The 18,218-nt window shown below is 49.7% G+C and overlaps 1 protein-coding gene across 1 annotated transcript in view; it reads left to right on the top strand.

Annotated features, from left to right (window-relative positions):
• The first annotated feature begins 273 nt into the window (after positions 1 to 273).
• The window catches only part of LOC148773694 (uncharacterized), a 1,710,192-nt gene continuing 1,692,247 nt past the window's right edge, over positions 274 to 18,218 (top strand). Inside the window, exon 1 of the mRNA XM_088833129.1 lies at positions 274 to 610. Coding sequence (XP_088689255.1) covers positions 401 to 610 — 210 coding nt within the window. The 5' untranslated portion in view covers positions 274 to 400. The remainder of the gene's footprint in view (positions 611 to 18,218) is intronic.

Genomic DNA, 18,218 nt, shown 5'->3' with positions numbered 1-18,218 from the left:
AAGATGCAAAACAGTACCAAGGACCAGGGTGTCCATCGTCGCAGGGCGCTGGAGAAGTGGACGTCTGTCTATCCCTTCTCCCTTCTCTTCCTTGGGCAGGGAGACCGTCCTTGTGGGCGAACTGGGTGGGGAGCGGGCAGGATTTTTCTGAGCGGGCCTGGCCCCGGGGCAGGTGGGACCCGCGCAGGCCTCGTCCACGCGTGCCCGCTGTGCCCGCGAGCAGCCAGCAGGGGGCGGCAGAGAGACAGGAGTGGTCCGCGGAGGAGCCCAGCTCCGAGCTCAGCCGCGCGAACCCACCGAGCCCGCGCTCAGAAGCCCGGTCTCCCACCGACAGGCCGCTCGGCTCGGAAGGCTGCTGGGTGCTTCCTCTCCCTCAAGTGCAGGCAGAGCCCCCGGAGCCATGGCCAGCCCTTCCAGCAGCCCTGAGGACACGGGCAAGCTCAGAGGCAGGGATGGCCGGCAGAGGCGGGAGGCGGAGGACGCCCCTCCGGAGGAGAAGAGGTTGAGGCTGGGGCTGGAAGGAGGAAGCGCGGCGAGGGAGGAAGGGGAAGACGCGCCGCGTCTGGGCAGGGAAGAGACCGGTACCCAGACAGGTGTCGAGGACGGAGGCGTAAGTGAGCGGGGGCGCAGGAGGGACGGTGTGGGGGCCGGGGGGCAGGGCTGCACCCCGTCGGCGGTCAGCTCCAAGTTGGTAATTGGGCAGCAACTCCTGCGTGCGGGCGCGGTGTGGTAGCTTGCGGGGACCTCCTGAGAAACTAGATGCCCCGTTGTTGGTGGCAACTCCCTTCTTGTTTATGTCGGATCGACCTGCTGATTCTGCCACGTCGTTGTTGTTGCTGGCTGGGAGACCCGTGGACTCTGGGGTTGTTCGGAAAGGGAGGGCGCGCTCTGTGTCCTGGGGGCACCCAGAAGGGAAAGGAGACGGGGGTGGGGGGTGGGGGTTTTACTCTGAGGAGCCCTCACCCTGCACAGCCTCATCCTGGGCAGAGCGGTTTGAGGCGTCTCTCTGGGACTTTTTGCTGGTCGCCTTCCACCTGGTAAGGGGCTTGGGTGGGAAGTAAGGGGCACAGGCTCTGAAAACCGTGTCCGGTCAGGGCCAGCACATGCACTGGTGTCAGCTCACCAAGCCCCCCTGCCTGCCCCCCCCCAACCCCCCATCTTCCTGTCACCGCCCTCCAGGCTGGCTGGGCAGGGAGAGTTGAGAGAGGAGGCAGGTGAAGGCTTCCCACTCTGGAGTCACTCTTCTCTGCCTATCTCTCCAGAGAAGGATGGTGAAGCAAAGTTCTGTGCATCCCCTTGGGTGCCCTGGCTCTGGAACCCACCAGCCGAGGGTACGTTTGGGGTGGTTTGCTGCATTACATATGTGAGTCACTAGGTGTGTGTGGGACAGAGTTCCTTGGCCAGCTTGACCCACCTTCCTGGCCCCTGCTTTTTGCTTCCTCTTTTGAATCTTCCAGTTGTGACCCGGCGGACCTCACATTTGGGGGTCACAGATGTCTGGAGGACAAACGAGGGCTGGCTGGACGGCTGTCCTTTTGGCGAGGGCCGCCACCTTGAGAGTTTTAAATTGATAGTGGGTTTGACCTTTTTGTTTCTTCCAACCATTTGCTCAGCCGAGCTCACCTTAAAATTTTGATTGGTGACTAGTGAGCCCACAAGGAAGAGGTCCCCTTGTTTCTCCCGAATCCTCGCCGGCGTCAGTTGCCTGCTTCCCCTTCACTGGGCCGCGCCAAAGCCCGGCAGACTTGGGGAGGGGGCTGCTCTCAGGTGTTGCTCCCAAGCCCTTGCCTCCCGTGGCTGTGACTGAGTTCAGATCGTGGGCCACCTGGACACCCGAACCAGGTGAATTTCTCTCTGTGATGCCAGAAGGATGATGTTGGGGGAAGGTTTTCTGGGACACGTCATGGAAAGGGACGCGTTGCAGTGTGATGAGAGGAGAGATCCCGGGTCTGAGATGTGATGATGGGGCTGTGCAGGGCCGTGAAACTTCCACTGTCAGAAGCCCTTCCCTGCCCCTGTCACCTCCCTCTTTCACATGGAATTTTGCCCAAAACCAGGACACCAGAATGGAATGGAGTGACCAAGTGCTGTGGGCTGCTTAGGAATGTGGGTTTGGATCCAGACTACTCGGGTTTGGATCCTGGTTGTGGCTCTCCTTAGCTGAGTGACCAGGGGCAAGTTGCTTAACCTCTCTGAGCCTTAATTGCCTCCATGGTGCAAAGCATATGTCAACAGGCCCTGTTCCATGGGATACCCGGATCTTCTGGGGACAGTGGCCCCTCATAAAGATGGTGTCTTGGTTTTCAAGTCTAAAGGTTGGCCAAAGTCCAGGCTGCCCAGAATGCCCACCAGATAGATTTCTCCTTTTCCATGTCTATAAGAATATTCTTTTTAAAGAATCTGGAAGCAGTTTCAGGCTGGTGCCAGGAGCAGCAGCTATTTCTTTAAGGAAGAGAACCGTTTCTTCACTCACAGACCATGTCCAAATGGATCAAGAAAAACAGAATGCTTTTTCATGAAATTTTGTCTGTGTAGACCATTAGCTTGGCCAAAATGTCGAAAACATCCTTTTTCTTTGATAGCAGATTATTTTTGGATGCAGATCATTTTGGGCTTATCTCTGCAGAAGCTGCACAGGCAATACCTCCCTGTCCGTGTTGTATGTAGATGTTTTTAAGGATAAAATACCCTTTCCCATCACTGTATCTGATATCCTGGATGGCTGAGGTTTATGTGTGACTGACTGTCGCTCAGAGTGGCTCCTGGACTCAGCCCCTGTCTTTAAGGAGGGGGGTTGCATCTTCTGCTGGTTTGCTAGGGGATGCTTTTAGGAGCTAAACTGGAGCCCCAGGAGGCCTCTCAGCACCCAGGTCCTGCTGGACGTGTGGTGGAAAGAAGGTATGTGACTTGTGAGGGCTGACCCCTCACCAGGGATCAGAAGTTTTACAGATTCCTTTTGCCCCCTGTAGGACCAGTGATGCTGAGGAGATATTGAAGAACTGGTCCCCCTAGAGCCTTTATTGATTCCTTCTCTCTCTCTTTTTATTACTTATAGAATTTTATAGAAAGAACATATCCAAGTATCATTCTATTGGTGATGACAATTGAACTATTGATTCCTTTAGAGTGACCCCAGGGTGAGTCTGACCTATGGCTCTTCCTGGAAGGAGAGAAAAGTTGTAATTAGTTATCAACCCCAGGTGTTTGTTCAGCTTTTCCCATGATCAGGCAGCTTGGCATAGATTTCTGGGTTGTTGCTGGGCAGAGTTGAGCTTTCAAGAGTAATAACTCATTGGATTCCCTGAAGTTCCCTGATGGACTCTTTGCCCCAGAGTCCTGGGGTTGGGACTTCTCTGCTGGTGCAGTGGTTGGGACTTCATTTTTCTAATGTGGAGGGTTTGAGTTTGATCCCTGGTAGGGGAACTGGGATCCCACATGCTGCATGTCATGACTTAAAAACGTGTCTCTGGGGTTGAGACTAGAGAGAAGGTTGTTGTCAGCATGAGGATCCCTGTAGGGGTGAATCCAGACTGTAGATCTTTCCCCTTCTTTCTGGTGAGGGTCTGCACCTGGGTATCTCAACTTTGGTGCTGTGCTGTTGACATTTGGAGTCAGAGTATTCTGTTATGGGGGGCGGTGCTGTGCATTATTGGGCTGCTTGGCAGCATCCCTGGCCTCTACCCACAGAGGCCAGTAGCACTGATACCCTGTCCCCAAATGTGACAACCCAGGAAGAGGTGGGCAGAATCACCTTGGCTTAGAGGCACAGTCTACACTTGTAAAAATATTTCAGAGTGTGGTAATTGGATTTGGGTCCCTGCTGTACCACTTATGAGCCCTGTGGCCTTGATAAATTTATACGATCTCCAGGGGCCTCAGTTTTCTTATCTATAAAATGGGGATAACCTCAGTGGTGGGTTGTATATGCTTTTGATGAAGCAACAAGTTAGTAAATAGAAAATGCTTGGCATAACATTTAGACATGGAAAAAGCACAAAACAAACGGTCATCTCCATCCTAAATTATTCGAGTGGATCAGACACCATCCCCATCCCCTTAACCACTGGTGATGTATAAAGCAGGATGTGTGTGTGCGTTAAGTTTCTTCAGTCATGTCTGACTCTTTGTGACCCTATGGACTGTAGCCCGCCAGGCTCCTCTGTCCATGGGATTCTCCAGGCAAGAATACTGGAGTGGGTTGCCATGCCCTTCTCCAAGGGATCTTCCCGACTCAGGGATTGAACCCATATCTCCCGCATTGGCAGATGGGTTCTTTACCACTAGCACCACTTGGAAAGCCCTGTAATTGGGGGGGGGGTGGGAATACCATTCACCTGAACCTTAGATTGGGTTCAGGTACCATCTCACTGGGTTCCCCTGATTTCCTTCTTGGTTCTTGGGGTCCAGGATCCCAGGGAGGCAGGGCTGTGGGCAGGCAGGGCAGGTGGCACTAAGGGTTCACACCCACATTTGGAGAGTTCCAAAGCCAGCTGCTGAGGCAGGGCATTTGGACCAACATCTGGGTTTCAGGATTCCCGTTTGAGCACAGCTGGACTCCGCAGGGTGGAAGCTCTCTCTGCTGAGATAGATATTTCCCTGGCAACGATCTCTCAAGCTGACATGAAGACATGGCCACCCACCGGAGTGCGGTGTGTCTGCCTCGGCTCTTCTGTTATCTGTGAGGCACGTGTCTGCGGAATGCTGTGCCGGAGTGGGAAATGGCAGGAGGTCTCCTCATCCTCTAGGGACCAAGAGTCGGGTGTAAGATGGTGGAGGGTCCTGGGGGAGGCAGAAGCTTGGAAGACATTCCTTTCAGCTGGAGCAGAGAGGCACATACTAGATGGTTCAGACCCCTCACAGTCTGGGGAGATAGATGATTCTGTGCCTGGAGTAGTTTGAGGGTGAGCTGTGCTGCCCTTGGCCTTAATCATTTCAGAAAGGTTTAACCCCAGTATTGACAAACTGGAACTCGATTTGGGATTCTCAGGGGAAATTCAGACTGCAGGCCAGGGTCCTCCTAATTTAAAAAATTTCATCAAGATGGTCATTATTCCGTTGTGTCCTCTGGAAAATGACTTGGAGCTCAGGGAATAGGAGAGAGACCAGTTTGGGCACTGGGACAGGAATCTCTGCTTTACTGGCGGCCTGGATGATGGTGGAGTTGTGTGCCTGAATCGAGGACCTTGAGTTGTGTACCTCAGGAGATACGTTTCAGAGGACTTAAGGATCTTTTGGGTAATGGGAGTGAGCAAGATGCAGTGTCAAGTCAACTTCCAGAAAGGCAGGGAAGACCACAGATCTGACTCTAGGCTCTGGCTGATGTTGTTCTGAGACCCAGGTGGCAGCATCTAATAGACAGATGGGTCGGAGATGGAGATTCAGATTTGGAGGTCAGCAGTGTCGATGGCAGTTGAGGTGAAGAGGATACCTGGGATTGACTGGGAAGAGAGAGGAGTGGCGAGAGAGAGAGGAGGCTTTAGCGGGAGCCCGGGAACTCTGAACCATGAGAGGAGAAGGGCCAGAGGGCCAGCAGGCAGAGAGCGGTGGCTCCACAGACAGGCGAGTGACAACAAGGGTCATGTGCGTTGAAAAGAACACACTGGACTTAATATGCTTGCTGGCTCTTGCTGGAATTTTAATGGAGGCCAACTGGAGTTGGGGTACAAAGGCTCACCCTAAGTCTAGACACTTCGGCACCCAGCCAGGGTGTGTGCATTGAAACACAGGACGCTCCATGGCCTTGACACTCTTGGAAAACATTAGTTTGTGTGTGTGTGTGACTCCAAAGCCTTGGTGCTCTTAAAGCACTGAGCTGTCACTTTTCGATGCTCCGTTGGAAAAGGACCCAGCCTTGGTGGAGAGCCACGCCCTGGTGTGTTCCTTGGCACAAGAGGGTGCCATTGGGAGCCCTCACCTTTCTGCACTGGGGGCCACTTGCTTTCTCATCCCTTCTTCAAGTATTTGAGCAGCTCCTACATACAAGGTGCCAGACTGGGTGCTGGTCTATAGGATGGATCAGTCTTTGTTCTTCTGGAGACCTTACTCTAGCAGAGGAGACAGACCCTGGTCCATCAGCCTAAGCTGCCCTCCCCACCTGTGTTTGTCAATAAAGTTTTATTGACATATAGCTACACCCATTCACATGCATATTGTCTGTGGCTCCTTTCTTGCTAGAATGGGAGAGTTGAAAAGTGGGGGCAGAGACTGTATGGCCCACGAAGCTGAAAATGTTTATGCTGAGACTCTTAGGTGAAGGGTTTTGCACCCTGATGGTGTGCTATGGAGGCCATGAGTACAGCTGCTCTTGAAATACATGCAGTTCGGGGCTGGGTTTGTCACAAGGGCTCACCTTGTGGGAATCCAGAGGGAGAGGAACTCAGCTCCCCTACTCTCACCTTTCCGGGTCTCTGGCATCAGAGTAAGGACTGAGGCTTTGAGTGGGCTTTCCTCATCCCTGTGGTTGGATACCCACCTAGCGCTGTCTGACTTTTGGGTGGGGGTGAGAAAGGAGGGAGGGAACGGAGACTTGGCAGCATCCCTCTCAGACAGGTTCCCAGCAAGTGTTTGGGATCCCACTTTGCACAGCTGCCAAAGTCCACTGAGATAGTCTTGTTGGTGCTGTGACTCTGGGTACAGAGCCTCCAAATCACTGAGAGAAAATAAAGATTTTTTTTTTTTTGTAAGCACAAGAACTCGGGTTATTGAAATTAACATTTACCCCCAAGTTTTTTAATGTCTGGGCATGCATATTTAAGTGTCTGCCTCAAAATCTCTCGCTAATAAGCAGATGGTACATTTAATTCCATTTTTTTTTTCCTTTGAGAACACATGGCTTCCTGCACTGCTTTCCTTGCACACAACTGCATGTGGAGGCGACAGTACTTCTGACCCGCATCACAGATCCCCCGAGAGGCCAACGAGAGCCCTGCCCGGAGGAGGAGCTGGCCTTTTCCCTCATCAGCTCCAGCGGGAAAGTTGTCAGGTTACTCCCAAGTACACAAGGCTCCTGCCTTTCCTTCTCCGGAGAGTCTCTGCCACAACTGACCCCTGGACCTCACCGCCTTGGAGCCAGTGTCCCAGGCAGGGTGTGGTCAGAGGGGGAGGGTGTGTACATGCGTGCTAAGTCCCTTTAGTTGTGTCCGACTCTTTGCGACCCCATGGATTGTAGGGGCTCCTCTGTCCATGAGATTCTCCAGGCAAGAATACTGGAGTGGATTGCCATGCCCTCCTCCAGGGGATCTTCCTGACTCAGGGATCGAACCCGCGTCTCTTAGGTTTTTTGCATTGGTGGGCGGGTTCTTTACCACTAGTGTCAGCAGAGTGGGAGGGGGCCCGGGCAGACCTGAGGGGAAGGAACTCCAAACAGAGGGTCGAGGCAGACAGACAGAGAGGAGAGCTCAATGTGCACAAGCAAGGACCCTGAAGTCACAAGGGAGACAGCGTGGATTTCCGAAAGCGGAGAGAAGGGCAGACACCATCAGTGTGCTCCAGGTGTGTCTGGGTTTTGTGAATCTTGCGCGTTTCCTTCTCCCTGCCTCCTCTCCCTGTGTTCCAGGATGTCATAGAAACAGGCTTTCAGGGGTTCCGTGCAGCTCTGGGTTCCTAAGACCTTTGCGGGGTGAGGGGCCTGCCCAGTGGGTTTCCTTGGCTGTGTGGGCCCCTCCTGCCAGGTCCCTCCATCCCTGACTGTGTGCAGATGTGCCTTGCCTTGTCTGTCAGACCTCCTTTCAGGAGAAACCCAGGCAGGACTTGTGTCTGCTCTGGGGCTTGTGTCCTGTGTCTCTGGATAAGGAAGACTTTGTGACTTGGAAATGTGTTGGCTTAAATTGGAAGTTGTGTGATGCCTGGGAGGGAAAATCTACTGCCTTTTTCATTTTTCTTTTTGATTCCATGTTCTGTGTTGTCCTGGTGGAGTTGTAAGCCCTGGCCTCTAGGAATCGGGCTGGGTGAAAGCATCTACATGGTATGAGTATAATTCCTTGGTCTTTGTTCTGCTTATTAGCAATACACATTATTATTTGCTCATTGTAAAGAATTTTGGCTACACAAGTATATATAAAACAAAGAGCAAGCAACTCTTTTGTCTGCCTTTCTTCAATCTTGCCTCTCAGAGGTGACACCAGGAGTGGGGGTTGACATATACCCTTCCACACCTTTCTCTGTGTATTCAGGCACATATAGTTCTGCATATATAGTTTAATTTTAATCTTTTAAAATTACAAATAGGATCAGTTCAGTTCAGTCGCTCAGTCGTGTCCAACTCTTTGCGACCCCATGAACCACAGCACGCCGGGCCTCCCTGTCCATCACCAACTCCTGGAGTCCAGCCAAACCCATGTCCATTGAGTCGGTGATGCCATCTAACCAACTCATCCTGTCGTCCCCTTCTCCTCCTGCCCCCAATCCCTCCCAGCATCAGAGTCTTTTCCAATGAGTCAGCTCTTCGCATCAGGTGGCCAAAGTATTGGAGTTTCAGCTTCAACATCAGTCCTGCCAATGAACACCCAGGACTGATCTCCTTTAAGATGGACTGGTTGGATCTCCTTGCAGTTCAGGGGACTCTCAAGAGTCTTCTCCAGCACCACAGTCCAAAAGCATCAATTCTTCGGCGCTCAGCTTTCTTCACAGTCCAACTCTCACATCCATACATGACCCCTGGAAAAACCATAGCCTTGGCTAGATGGACCTTTGTTGGCAAAGTAACGTCTCTGCTTTTTAATATGCTATCTAGGTTAGTCATAACTTTCCTTCCAAGGAGTAAGCGTCTTTTAATTTCCTGGCTGCAATCACCATCTGCAGTGATTTTGGAGCCCAGAAAAATAAACTCAGCCACTGTTTCCCCATCTGTTTGCCATGATAATGCTCCATTTAATGTCCAGAAAAGCTTCTTTTTCACTCAGTGATGTGTCTTGGGCATCATCTCATGGGGGAACCTGGGCTCCACCTTATTCGTAAGGCAGTCGTTCTGCTGTGTGGATGCTCCTGGCTGACCCTAGGCTGATGGGTCTCTGAATGGTTTCTTCTTCCTCCCTGTTGCACACGGTGTTGTGACGAGGATCCTGGCACACACCGTTTGGTGTTTTGTGCCTATGCTTCTCCAAGATGTTTCCAGGGGCAGGATAACCAGGGCAGAGGGGCATCGGTGCTCCTGTGCATCCCGGGTCTTTGCATCCTTGTAAGTATCTTCTCACCCCCTCAGCACCCTAAGGCTCACAGGTGCCATCCTCAGTGGGGGTCATCCTCTGAAACCTGAGGGGCACTGGTGAGATGGCATTGCCTGCCTCACTTCTGCTAGGGTCGGTCTCCAACCTGCCACTCCTGGGGGCCCAGCTGTCCCTCCAGCCCCTCCTAGCAGGACCCTGGCTTCTGACTGGTAGGTGGGAAGGTTCACTTTCCTGAACATTTTTGGTTATGTTACCACAAGTTCCAAGGTTGGCTTTCGCCTCCTCCAGGTCTTGCTGCTTCCCCGCATGTGTCCTCGAGCAAGCTGTTTCAGCTCTTTTGGTCTCAGGTCCCTCAAAGGTAAAACGGGGATCATAGAACAATGGCAGCTGCCTCCTTGGCTGCTGGGAGGATTCAAGGGAATGACCACCACTTCTGTATGCTTGGCTTGCTGTGAATGTTCAGCCAGCGCCAGGCAGATTGTCGCTGAGTTTTCAGCACGCTGGGCTGTGAATTCACAGGGGGTATGTCTTTGGTGTCGAGTCCAATGCCAGGCCCTTAGTAGCTGCTCAGTAAACTCTCAGTGCGTGATTGGTGGGGCAGAGATTGGGGTGCAGGCAGCGGTACAGACAAAAATATGAGCTCATCAGTGGATCCCCAGCTTGTAGGCTCCACAATGAACCTCCAGTCTCAGCCCCTTGCTGTGCTTGCCGAGGCCCACAGGGCTCTGCGGTGTCTTCTACACTGGAGTCCAGGCAGGGTCAGGTCAGTGAGTGTCCTGCTACCTCAGGGCATCTCTCGCAGTAGCTTGGTCCTGGGTTCCCGGTGACCCCGAGGTGGCTGGGACTCTGTTGGTTCCGAGCCCAGACACAGAAGACAGGGCAGTGTGGGGGTCAGCACCCAGAGTTTGACCTTTGGATTCGCTTCTGCCCTGGACCCTGTGAGGCACGTGGGCTTGTCTGTGTGCAGGTGCCTGTGTGTGCCCAGATGTTGGTGTTCCTGCGTGTGTGTGGCCTTCTCTGTGAGTACCCAAGTCTTGGGTTGTTTATTCAGGACTAGGGTTGCCAGATTAAACGCAGGAGGTCTAGTTAAGCTTGACTTTCAACTTAACAGTTTTTTTTTTTAAAGAATCAGTATGTCCCAAAGCAATATTTGGGACATACTTACACTAAAATATGATTTGTTGTTTATCTGAGATTCAAGTGTGAATGGTGTCCTGTCCTTCCACTCACTCCGTCTGGCAGTGCTCTGGCGGGTGTGGGTATGTGTTGGTATGTGTCCACAGGAGGGCCTGTGTGCAGGCACGAGGTTGGGGAGGAATTGGGAAGATTCTTCAGGGCTGCTTAGTGGCCCAGAGTCTGTGGGGTTGGATGCTCTGGTCCCCGGGCCTGGGCGGTGCTCCCCAGCACCTGCCCCCCACCCCCCAACCTCTGTTGGTTCCCTCCCATTCCTCTCCAAACACAGGACAAGAACTGCCCCATCCACCCTTGTTTGGAGCACAGCCGCCCAGTCAGACGAGATGCAAACAGTGTGCCAGATGGCTGCAAAGCCTTCCCCAGCTTCCTCTGCAAGGGGCCTGCAGATGAAACGGAAGCCTCGTCTGCCCCGCTCCCGCCTTCCAGAAAACCTGCGCTGACAGACACTCCTCCTGGAGATTAAACCACCCCGTGTTTTGCCAAACAAATAAAGCCCTTCATTGCCACCATAAACTTGTTCACAGGCACGGGCTGATTGATCTACCAGTGCGTCTGATTCGTCAGCTGTCTCACCGGGAGGGGTACGGAGGCTCTTCTCTCAGGTCCCAGCGAAGAGCTGCTTAATTTCCATCTGAAAGACTGTAGAAACCGACCACAGCTTTGGAAGAAAGCTGCCTCTTCCCCCTAGGCAGGTTCTGCGTGGTTCCTGATATTTGACTGTGATCAGAGGGTGAATTTGCATCCAGCTGGCTGGGGGCTGTCAAGGAGGACCTTCGTTGGAGGGGCCTCTGAGTCCGCTGCATCTCTTCATGGGAAAATCCGGGAAGGAACCTTGTTCTGTGTTACTGCTTAATCTTTTTACTGAACTTGTTATGGACAAGGCCTCTGTCTCCTTGCAGCTCCTCTGTGGGGCAGGTGCTATGTTCGTCCGCATGCCCACTTGCTCTCTCTAGTCTCTTTAAAGCTCCTGTACCCCTGCTGTGCTCTTTTCTGCCACAGGGCCTTTGCATATCCTGGGAATATGCTGCCTCTGCCTGGGAAAGCTCTTTCAGCTTCCCCCTGCACTAGGTAAACATCTCATTTGTTAGCTGAGTCACCATCGCCTCAGGGAAGCCTGGCCCCCTGTTACCTGTTCTTATAGCACCAGCTGTCTCTCTATTTAGGTCTGGGCCCAACTAGATATACCTCTTTCTTTTGGCATGATTCTATGATGCATTTCTGCCCTCTTCTACACTGAGATCACCATGAGGGCAGGGGCCACGCTGTCTTGATTCCCACTGTATCTCTGGTGTTTAGCATATCACCTGATTGGGTGCACACTATTCACCCCCTAACTATGATGGGTCTCCAACAGCAGAAATGGGAGAGAATATGTAGGACTCGTGTTGGCAGAACCCCAGGGATCCTCTGGAAGATGATGTTGGAACATATTTGCCAATGGACCTCCTTATTGTGTGGCATAGAATGCCCCATCTTTCTGACTTATCCTTAGCAAAGACCTTCATTATATCTGAAGCATAGTTGTTGGTGAGGGAGGATGGAGTCTATATCATATTTAGATCTTGTGGTCTGCCATGACCCCCTGATCGTCTTTAGCTTCAGTGACGCAAAATCCACGCTCTCTCCCTTGGGAGATGTTCAGTTTGTTTTTCCCTCTTCAAGTTTGCTTAGAACTTGATCCCATAAGTGAGGCCTGCTCCCTTATTCCCATCTGTTACCCAGGATGACTTGGTTTTATCAACAACTACTCCAGCCTTTGGTGAAGGTCAGGTTGAAGGAAAGCCTTAAAATAGAGGATGTGTAAAGAAGGTGAAGCTACCTGTTGGGTGGGCAGTCACTAGGGTTAATCCAAAGGCTGGAAGAAGGACTGACTTGGAGGACTGAGTGAGTCTCAGGGCTGAGGCTCAGGTCCAAGTGGACGAAAGGGTCTGAGTTTGCCCAGGTGAACTTCAAGTATTTAACAAACCTTCCTTCTCCTCATGGTTGGGGAATAATTGATGAGGCTGTTGCAGAGAAGAAGCCAATTCTGACTCCATGTTGAAACTGTTTGTTTGACTTGTTTTTGTTAGTATAATCATACCGAATGGCTTCCCTCAGAGAATCCCGCAGCTCTGCCTGACCGTTAAACTAAAGTGCCTTTGTTCAGAACCCTGTCCACCTGTAGACAGCAGGAATTAAGAAATTAACACATCCCCTGCCTGAGGCTTGCCCTTCTAGGAGATGTTTGCAGGGTTAATGGCCTTTTTACTTTGCTTCCTCCCCTCCCCTCATCTCTAATCTATAAAAGAACTTGGCATCTAGAGACCCCGATAAGAGGTTTATTTTGAGGCGCTAGCCTGCCATCTTCTTGGTTAGCAGGCTCTCCAAATAGTCATTTTCCTTGCCTCAACACCTCATCTCTTGGGTTCACTGTCCTGGCCTGTGGTGAGCTGGGTGAGCTTGGACTGGGTAACAAGGCTGCTAAATTTTATGAGGATCCTTTGGTGGAATTTACCTGGAATGCCAGCAACGAGACTCCATCAAGGCATTGATTATTGATTCCCCAGCTGTTACCAATTCATCAGGCTTCAGTTATAACCATAATTTGTATTAATTATCAGTGCAAGATTTTACTTTCCTAGTCAGTAAAAGGGGTGTTCAGAGAGCAGAGTTGAGTGACCCAGCCCTTTTGTCTCCTCTGCCTAAAGTCCACCAGATCGAGGAGTCGGTGGTGAGGGGCCTGGCAGTGATGGTGGGCTTCACCTGTCATCACACCCCATGTCTGGCATTAGGAAAGCCCGTGCCTCAGTCTCCTGTCTGAGAAGTGAGGTTAGGAATATCAAGCCTGCTTCACTTTCAGGACTGTTAGGAGGATAAGATGAGATGCTAAGTGAGGGCTCTTTGGAAACGAAAACATTCTATTTGAATGCAAAGTGTTCTGTGACTGATATTTTCTGTCCTGTGGAATCATCATTGACCCTGAAGCTGTCTATTCAAAAACCGAATGGAGTTAACCCTTCCTCCCTGTCTTCTCTGGCGGAGGGAATCTGTCAAAAGATTGTGGTTCCTGTTTTTACGGGTGGGGAAAACTAAGGAAGGTGCAGAAAAGGGAGCGGGACCCCGGACTCCTGAGTCTGTCTGTGTAAGAGCTTAAGTGAGGGAACTGCTTCATATTCTTGATACAGGGTTACTCTGTTAGAAATAGCCCTCATCTAATATTAAAACTGAGACAGTTTCTAAAAAGAAAAGTGACTGTTGGGTGTATTCAGTCAGTCTGAAACTGGGACAACTTGGGATGAAGCAAGTAGAAACAGCTTTGGAGTCAGATGGATTTGGGTTTGAACCCCAGGTTTGGACAGCTACAAGCTGGGAGAACTCAGGCAGATTGTTTAACATCTTGGGCCCCAGTGACCTTGGAAAATAGGTTGCATTGTATTAAAACTTGCAGGGAGACTCCCACTGGGCTCCTGTAGGCAGAGGGCTGACCAGCAGGGCAGGGTTTGAGTCTTGCAGGTGCCTGGCTCTGATCCATAACACCCAGTCATTCCCACAAATGCTTCCCTTACAGGGTTTTCTGAGTATCAGGGATCATGCGCTCGGGTTGTTAACAGTGTGTTCTGCACAGAAATCAACATTTGTGGGTTTATATTAGTGCCTTCTTTGGTGTTCTCCATAGTTCCACATTTCTCAGCCCTGAGGAACATCAGAATCATGCGGGGGAGGATGTTTATTACATATACCAATTCCTGGAGCTCATGCCCAGAGTTTTTGGAGCTTAGAGGCTCAGCCAGGATCTCTGGTTGCAAAAACTCCCAGGTGTCTCCTGGGCAGGCCTGGCTCTGCGTCAGGGGCCCAGTTTGGGAACTAGTCCGTGGTGCTGCTTTGTTTAAATGTCAAGGTGGACTCTTCTACTCCATCTTGTCTTATTCTAACTTGTGTTCAAGCTTGTTTCTTCCCCCTGGACTGTGAGCTCTTTGATGTCAGGGAAACCAAGGTGTCCTGAATGGGGTCAGGCTCTAGGGAGGCTTGTGTGTGTGTCTGTGTGTGATGTGAACCTTTGTTAAAAGAACCTTTCTGTCTTGCACCTGCATTTTCTGTGAGTCAATGTGATTTACTCTAATGGAAGCCAGTGCAGCTTAAGCAAGGCTTTGCCCTGAAATGGAGTGAGGTTGTGGATGGGCAGAGCTGCCGAAAGCACCTCCTGGGAAATGTTTTGTTGTCATCCTCGCTAATTGAACTCAAAATTTCACTTCTGTTTCACCCCACCGTGAGAGCTGTGTTGATTTCTCCTTCAGAGTGGGTACTATCAGATCTCCTGTACAAATGTATGTGAGTAACTGGGATTGGGTTTGGGGATGGATGCACTTCATTTATGATAAAAAACGTGGAATACAAAGCTGGAGAAAGCTTTAGTTACCATGTTTAGTTACCACTGTGTGTGAGGTAGGACTTGGCATCCAAAAGAGGAAACTTTTCTATAATCCTCAACCTTGATCAAACCGTTTCTGAATTCCTCACACACACAATCAGTACCATAATTGGTATAGATGACATAATATTTCAGTTGCTTCCTTTGCTGGACAGGAGGGCTTCCCTGGTGGTTCAGGTGGTAAAGAATCCACCTGCAACATGGAAGACCTGGGTTCCATCCCTGGATCGGAAAGATCCCCTGGAGAAGGGAATGGCAACCCACTCCAGTGTTCTTTTTTTTTAGAACTTTAAAAATATGTTTATTATCCATATTTTTTTTGCTTTTTAAAAAGATTTATTTATTTTTAAATTGAAGGATAATTGCTTTACAGAGTTTTGTTGGAGAGTTGCATGGACAGAGGAGCCTTATGGGCTACAGTCCATGGGGTTGCAAAGAGTCTGACACGACTGAGTGACTAACACACATAAGTAGTGCAGGAAAATAAACTATAGAATAAACTTCTTGAGGGTTCTTCCTTTTGTATCAGCGCTTCTCAGAATGATGCCCTTAGAACACCTGTGAGGGACTCATTTGTGGTGGTTTCTAGGCCTACAGTTTACAAGGTCCCAACTTTTTGAATCAGAATCTCTGATGCTGGGACTACAGAATCAGTAGATAACTCAGGAAGTTTGTAATCAAGTAGGGAGATTAGATGAGTATATGAATAAGTGCAGCACAGAGTAGATTTGAAAAATACTTTGATTGTTTAATATTTAAATTTTTATTCATTAAACAAAATTTTTGGCCATGACATGAAGCAGGGGGAGGTTGTTAGTTCCCCCACCAAGAACTGAACCTGTGCTCCCCGCAGTGGAAGCAGGGAGTCTTCACCACTGGACCATGAGGGAAGTCCTTTCCTTGATTATTTCTAATGAAATAGGTGTTTTTAAAAATTCAAGGAATACAGAAAAGTACCGGAAAGAAAGAAAGATCATCTCAAATCTTACCGCCCCAGGAAATAAACCTCCTTCTTATAAAGTGAACATCATCCCAGACTCACCCTGTGTTCAGATGGAACGATGTGGGGAGAGATGGACAGACATTTCTAATCAGACACAATGGGATTTTTTTTTTTTTTAAGAAAAAGTACTACATTTAATGGTGCATGAATATAATAGAAGAAAATTAAACTGAAGTGAAACTGAGGAAGCTGGAGATGAGTGTCGGGTCTAGGCTGATGAGGAAGGCAAAGCAGGAAGGTGGTGAGGTTGTGAAGAGCAAATTTAAAAGAGAGAAGGTGTGGGAGTGGGGAGGCAGACGGGAGAATGTAGTTATAGTGGGAATTTTAGATCTTGAGACCAAACAGCTTTGCAGTGATGATGAGGATCAAAGCAAAGGCATTACAATGAACCTGTATAACCCCTTTTGAGGCTGGATGTGTAGATGCTCCTGGTGAGTGTCTGCTCATTGATGGTGAGAAATGTGAGCATTCTGGCTCTGTCAGATCTTTCCTAGGGACTCCGTGCTCTATTTTGGAGGCCTTTTTATCACCTGGCTCAGAGCAGTGGTCCCCAAATGGTGTTCCTTGTACCATGGGTGCGTGCTTAGTCACTCAGTTGTGTCCGACTCTTTGCGACCCCATGGACTATCACCTGCTAGCTTCCTCTGTCCTTGAGATTCTCCAGGCACGAATACTGGAGTGGGTAGCCAGTTCCTTCTCCAGGGGATCTTCCTGACCCAGGGATCGAACCTGGGTCTCCTGCATTGCTGGTGGATTCTTTACTATTTGAGCCACCAGGGAAGCCCTCTTAACCCTCTACCCCTCGAAAAATAAGGCAACTTTATCTTAGTTCCCAAATTAAAAAAATATTTTATTGGCTTATGAAATAGAACAACCTGGGAATCAGCAGCTTAGAGAACCACAGTGTGGAATATCTACAAGCCCAGGTTATTTCTCTTTATAGAATCTTAGCCATTACTTTGCCAACAAAGGTCCGTCTAGTCAAGGCTATGGTTTTTCCAGTGATCATGTGTGGATGTGAGAGTTGGACTGTGAAGAAAGCTGATCGCAGAAGAATTGATGCTTTTGAACTGTGGTGTTGGAGAAGACTCTTGAGAGTCCCTTGTACTGCAAGGAGATCCAACTAGTCCATTCTGAAGGAGGTCGATCCTGGCTGTTCATTGGAAGGACTGATGCTAAAGCTGAAACTCCAGATGCTCGGGGCTGGTATGCGGGGATGACCCAGAGGGAGGATAAGGGGAGGAGGGAGGTGGGAGGGGGGTTCGGGAGGGGGAACTCATGTACACCCAGGGTGGATTCATGTCAATGTATGATAAAACCAACCAATATAATATTGTAAAATAATTAGCCTCCAATAAAAATAAAAATTAAAAAAAAAAAGAAAAAAAATAAAGCTGAAACTCCAATACTTTGGCCACCTCATGCGAAGAGTTGACTCACTGGAAAAGACTCTGATGCTGGGAGGGACTGGGGCGGGAGGAGAAGGGGATGACAGAGAATGAGATGGCTGGATGGCATCACCGACTTGATGGACATGAGTTTGAGTGAACTCTGGGAGTTGGTGATGGACAGGGAGGCCTGGTGTGCTGTGATTCTTGGGGTCTCAAAGAGTCGGACACGACTGAGCGACTGAACTGAACTGAACTGAGCCAAGACTTGGAGTATTTCTGTCTTTCCTATGCCACAACCTGGGACTCTTGAAGAGACGTTGGTAAAATGTTAATGCTTAAATGTATCTAGGGGCCTTGGACCACCCTGACTCAGTTCTATGGGTAGAATCTTTTCTAGCTTCAGAGGGGGCTTTGTGTCCTTGTGATAGTTCAGCCCTTAAGAGAGATTCTGTGCTAATTCATTAAAACATGGCCATAGCTTCCACTTCGTTTTCCCCCAAATTAAACACCTCAATCACACAAACACACCCCGTCAGATTTGGTGCAACTGATTCCCAACTGTCACTAAGGACATAATTAGATTATATTTTTTCCAGTTCAACTGAAAGAAAACTCACAATAAAATGCTGATCAATATGTGCAGCTTAGGAAGTGCAGCCTGCTTTGAGACGCAGAAGTGTTTATTTTAAAAATCTATATTCTTGATTGAAGGAAAAAAAAAATCCATCTCTCCTTCCTTGAGGGGGAAGACTGAGAACTGGGCTTAGGAACAGCTTGACCATCGGGGTCTGAATTAGACCAATGAAATAGACATCCCCCTGGAAAGAAAGGTGAGTTTCTGCTTTTCTGTGCGACTGTGTTTTTGTGGTGAAGTTTGCTGTCTGTCTTTGGTGGTGTGTGTGTCTTTGAGTGTGTGTGTCTGTGGGTGTATGTCTGCATGCAAATGACAGTGTGTACCTGTGTGGGTGTGTGCAAAATTCCCATTTGAACCTCATCTTTGTGGGAATCTTAGGGCCTTGAGCCCAATGGATGCCATTTTAAGAAAAATCAGTCAAAAA

This window comes from Moschus berezovskii, chromosome 27 (genome assembly GCF_049115385.1).
Source record: "Moschus berezovskii isolate FMDL1 chromosome 27, NW_MosBer_1.0, whole genome shotgun sequence".
Classification (NCBI taxonomy): domain Eukaryota; kingdom Metazoa; phylum Chordata; class Mammalia; order Artiodactyla; family Moschidae; genus Moschus; species Moschus berezovskii.
This window is presented reverse-complemented; position numbering and strand designations above follow the sequence as displayed.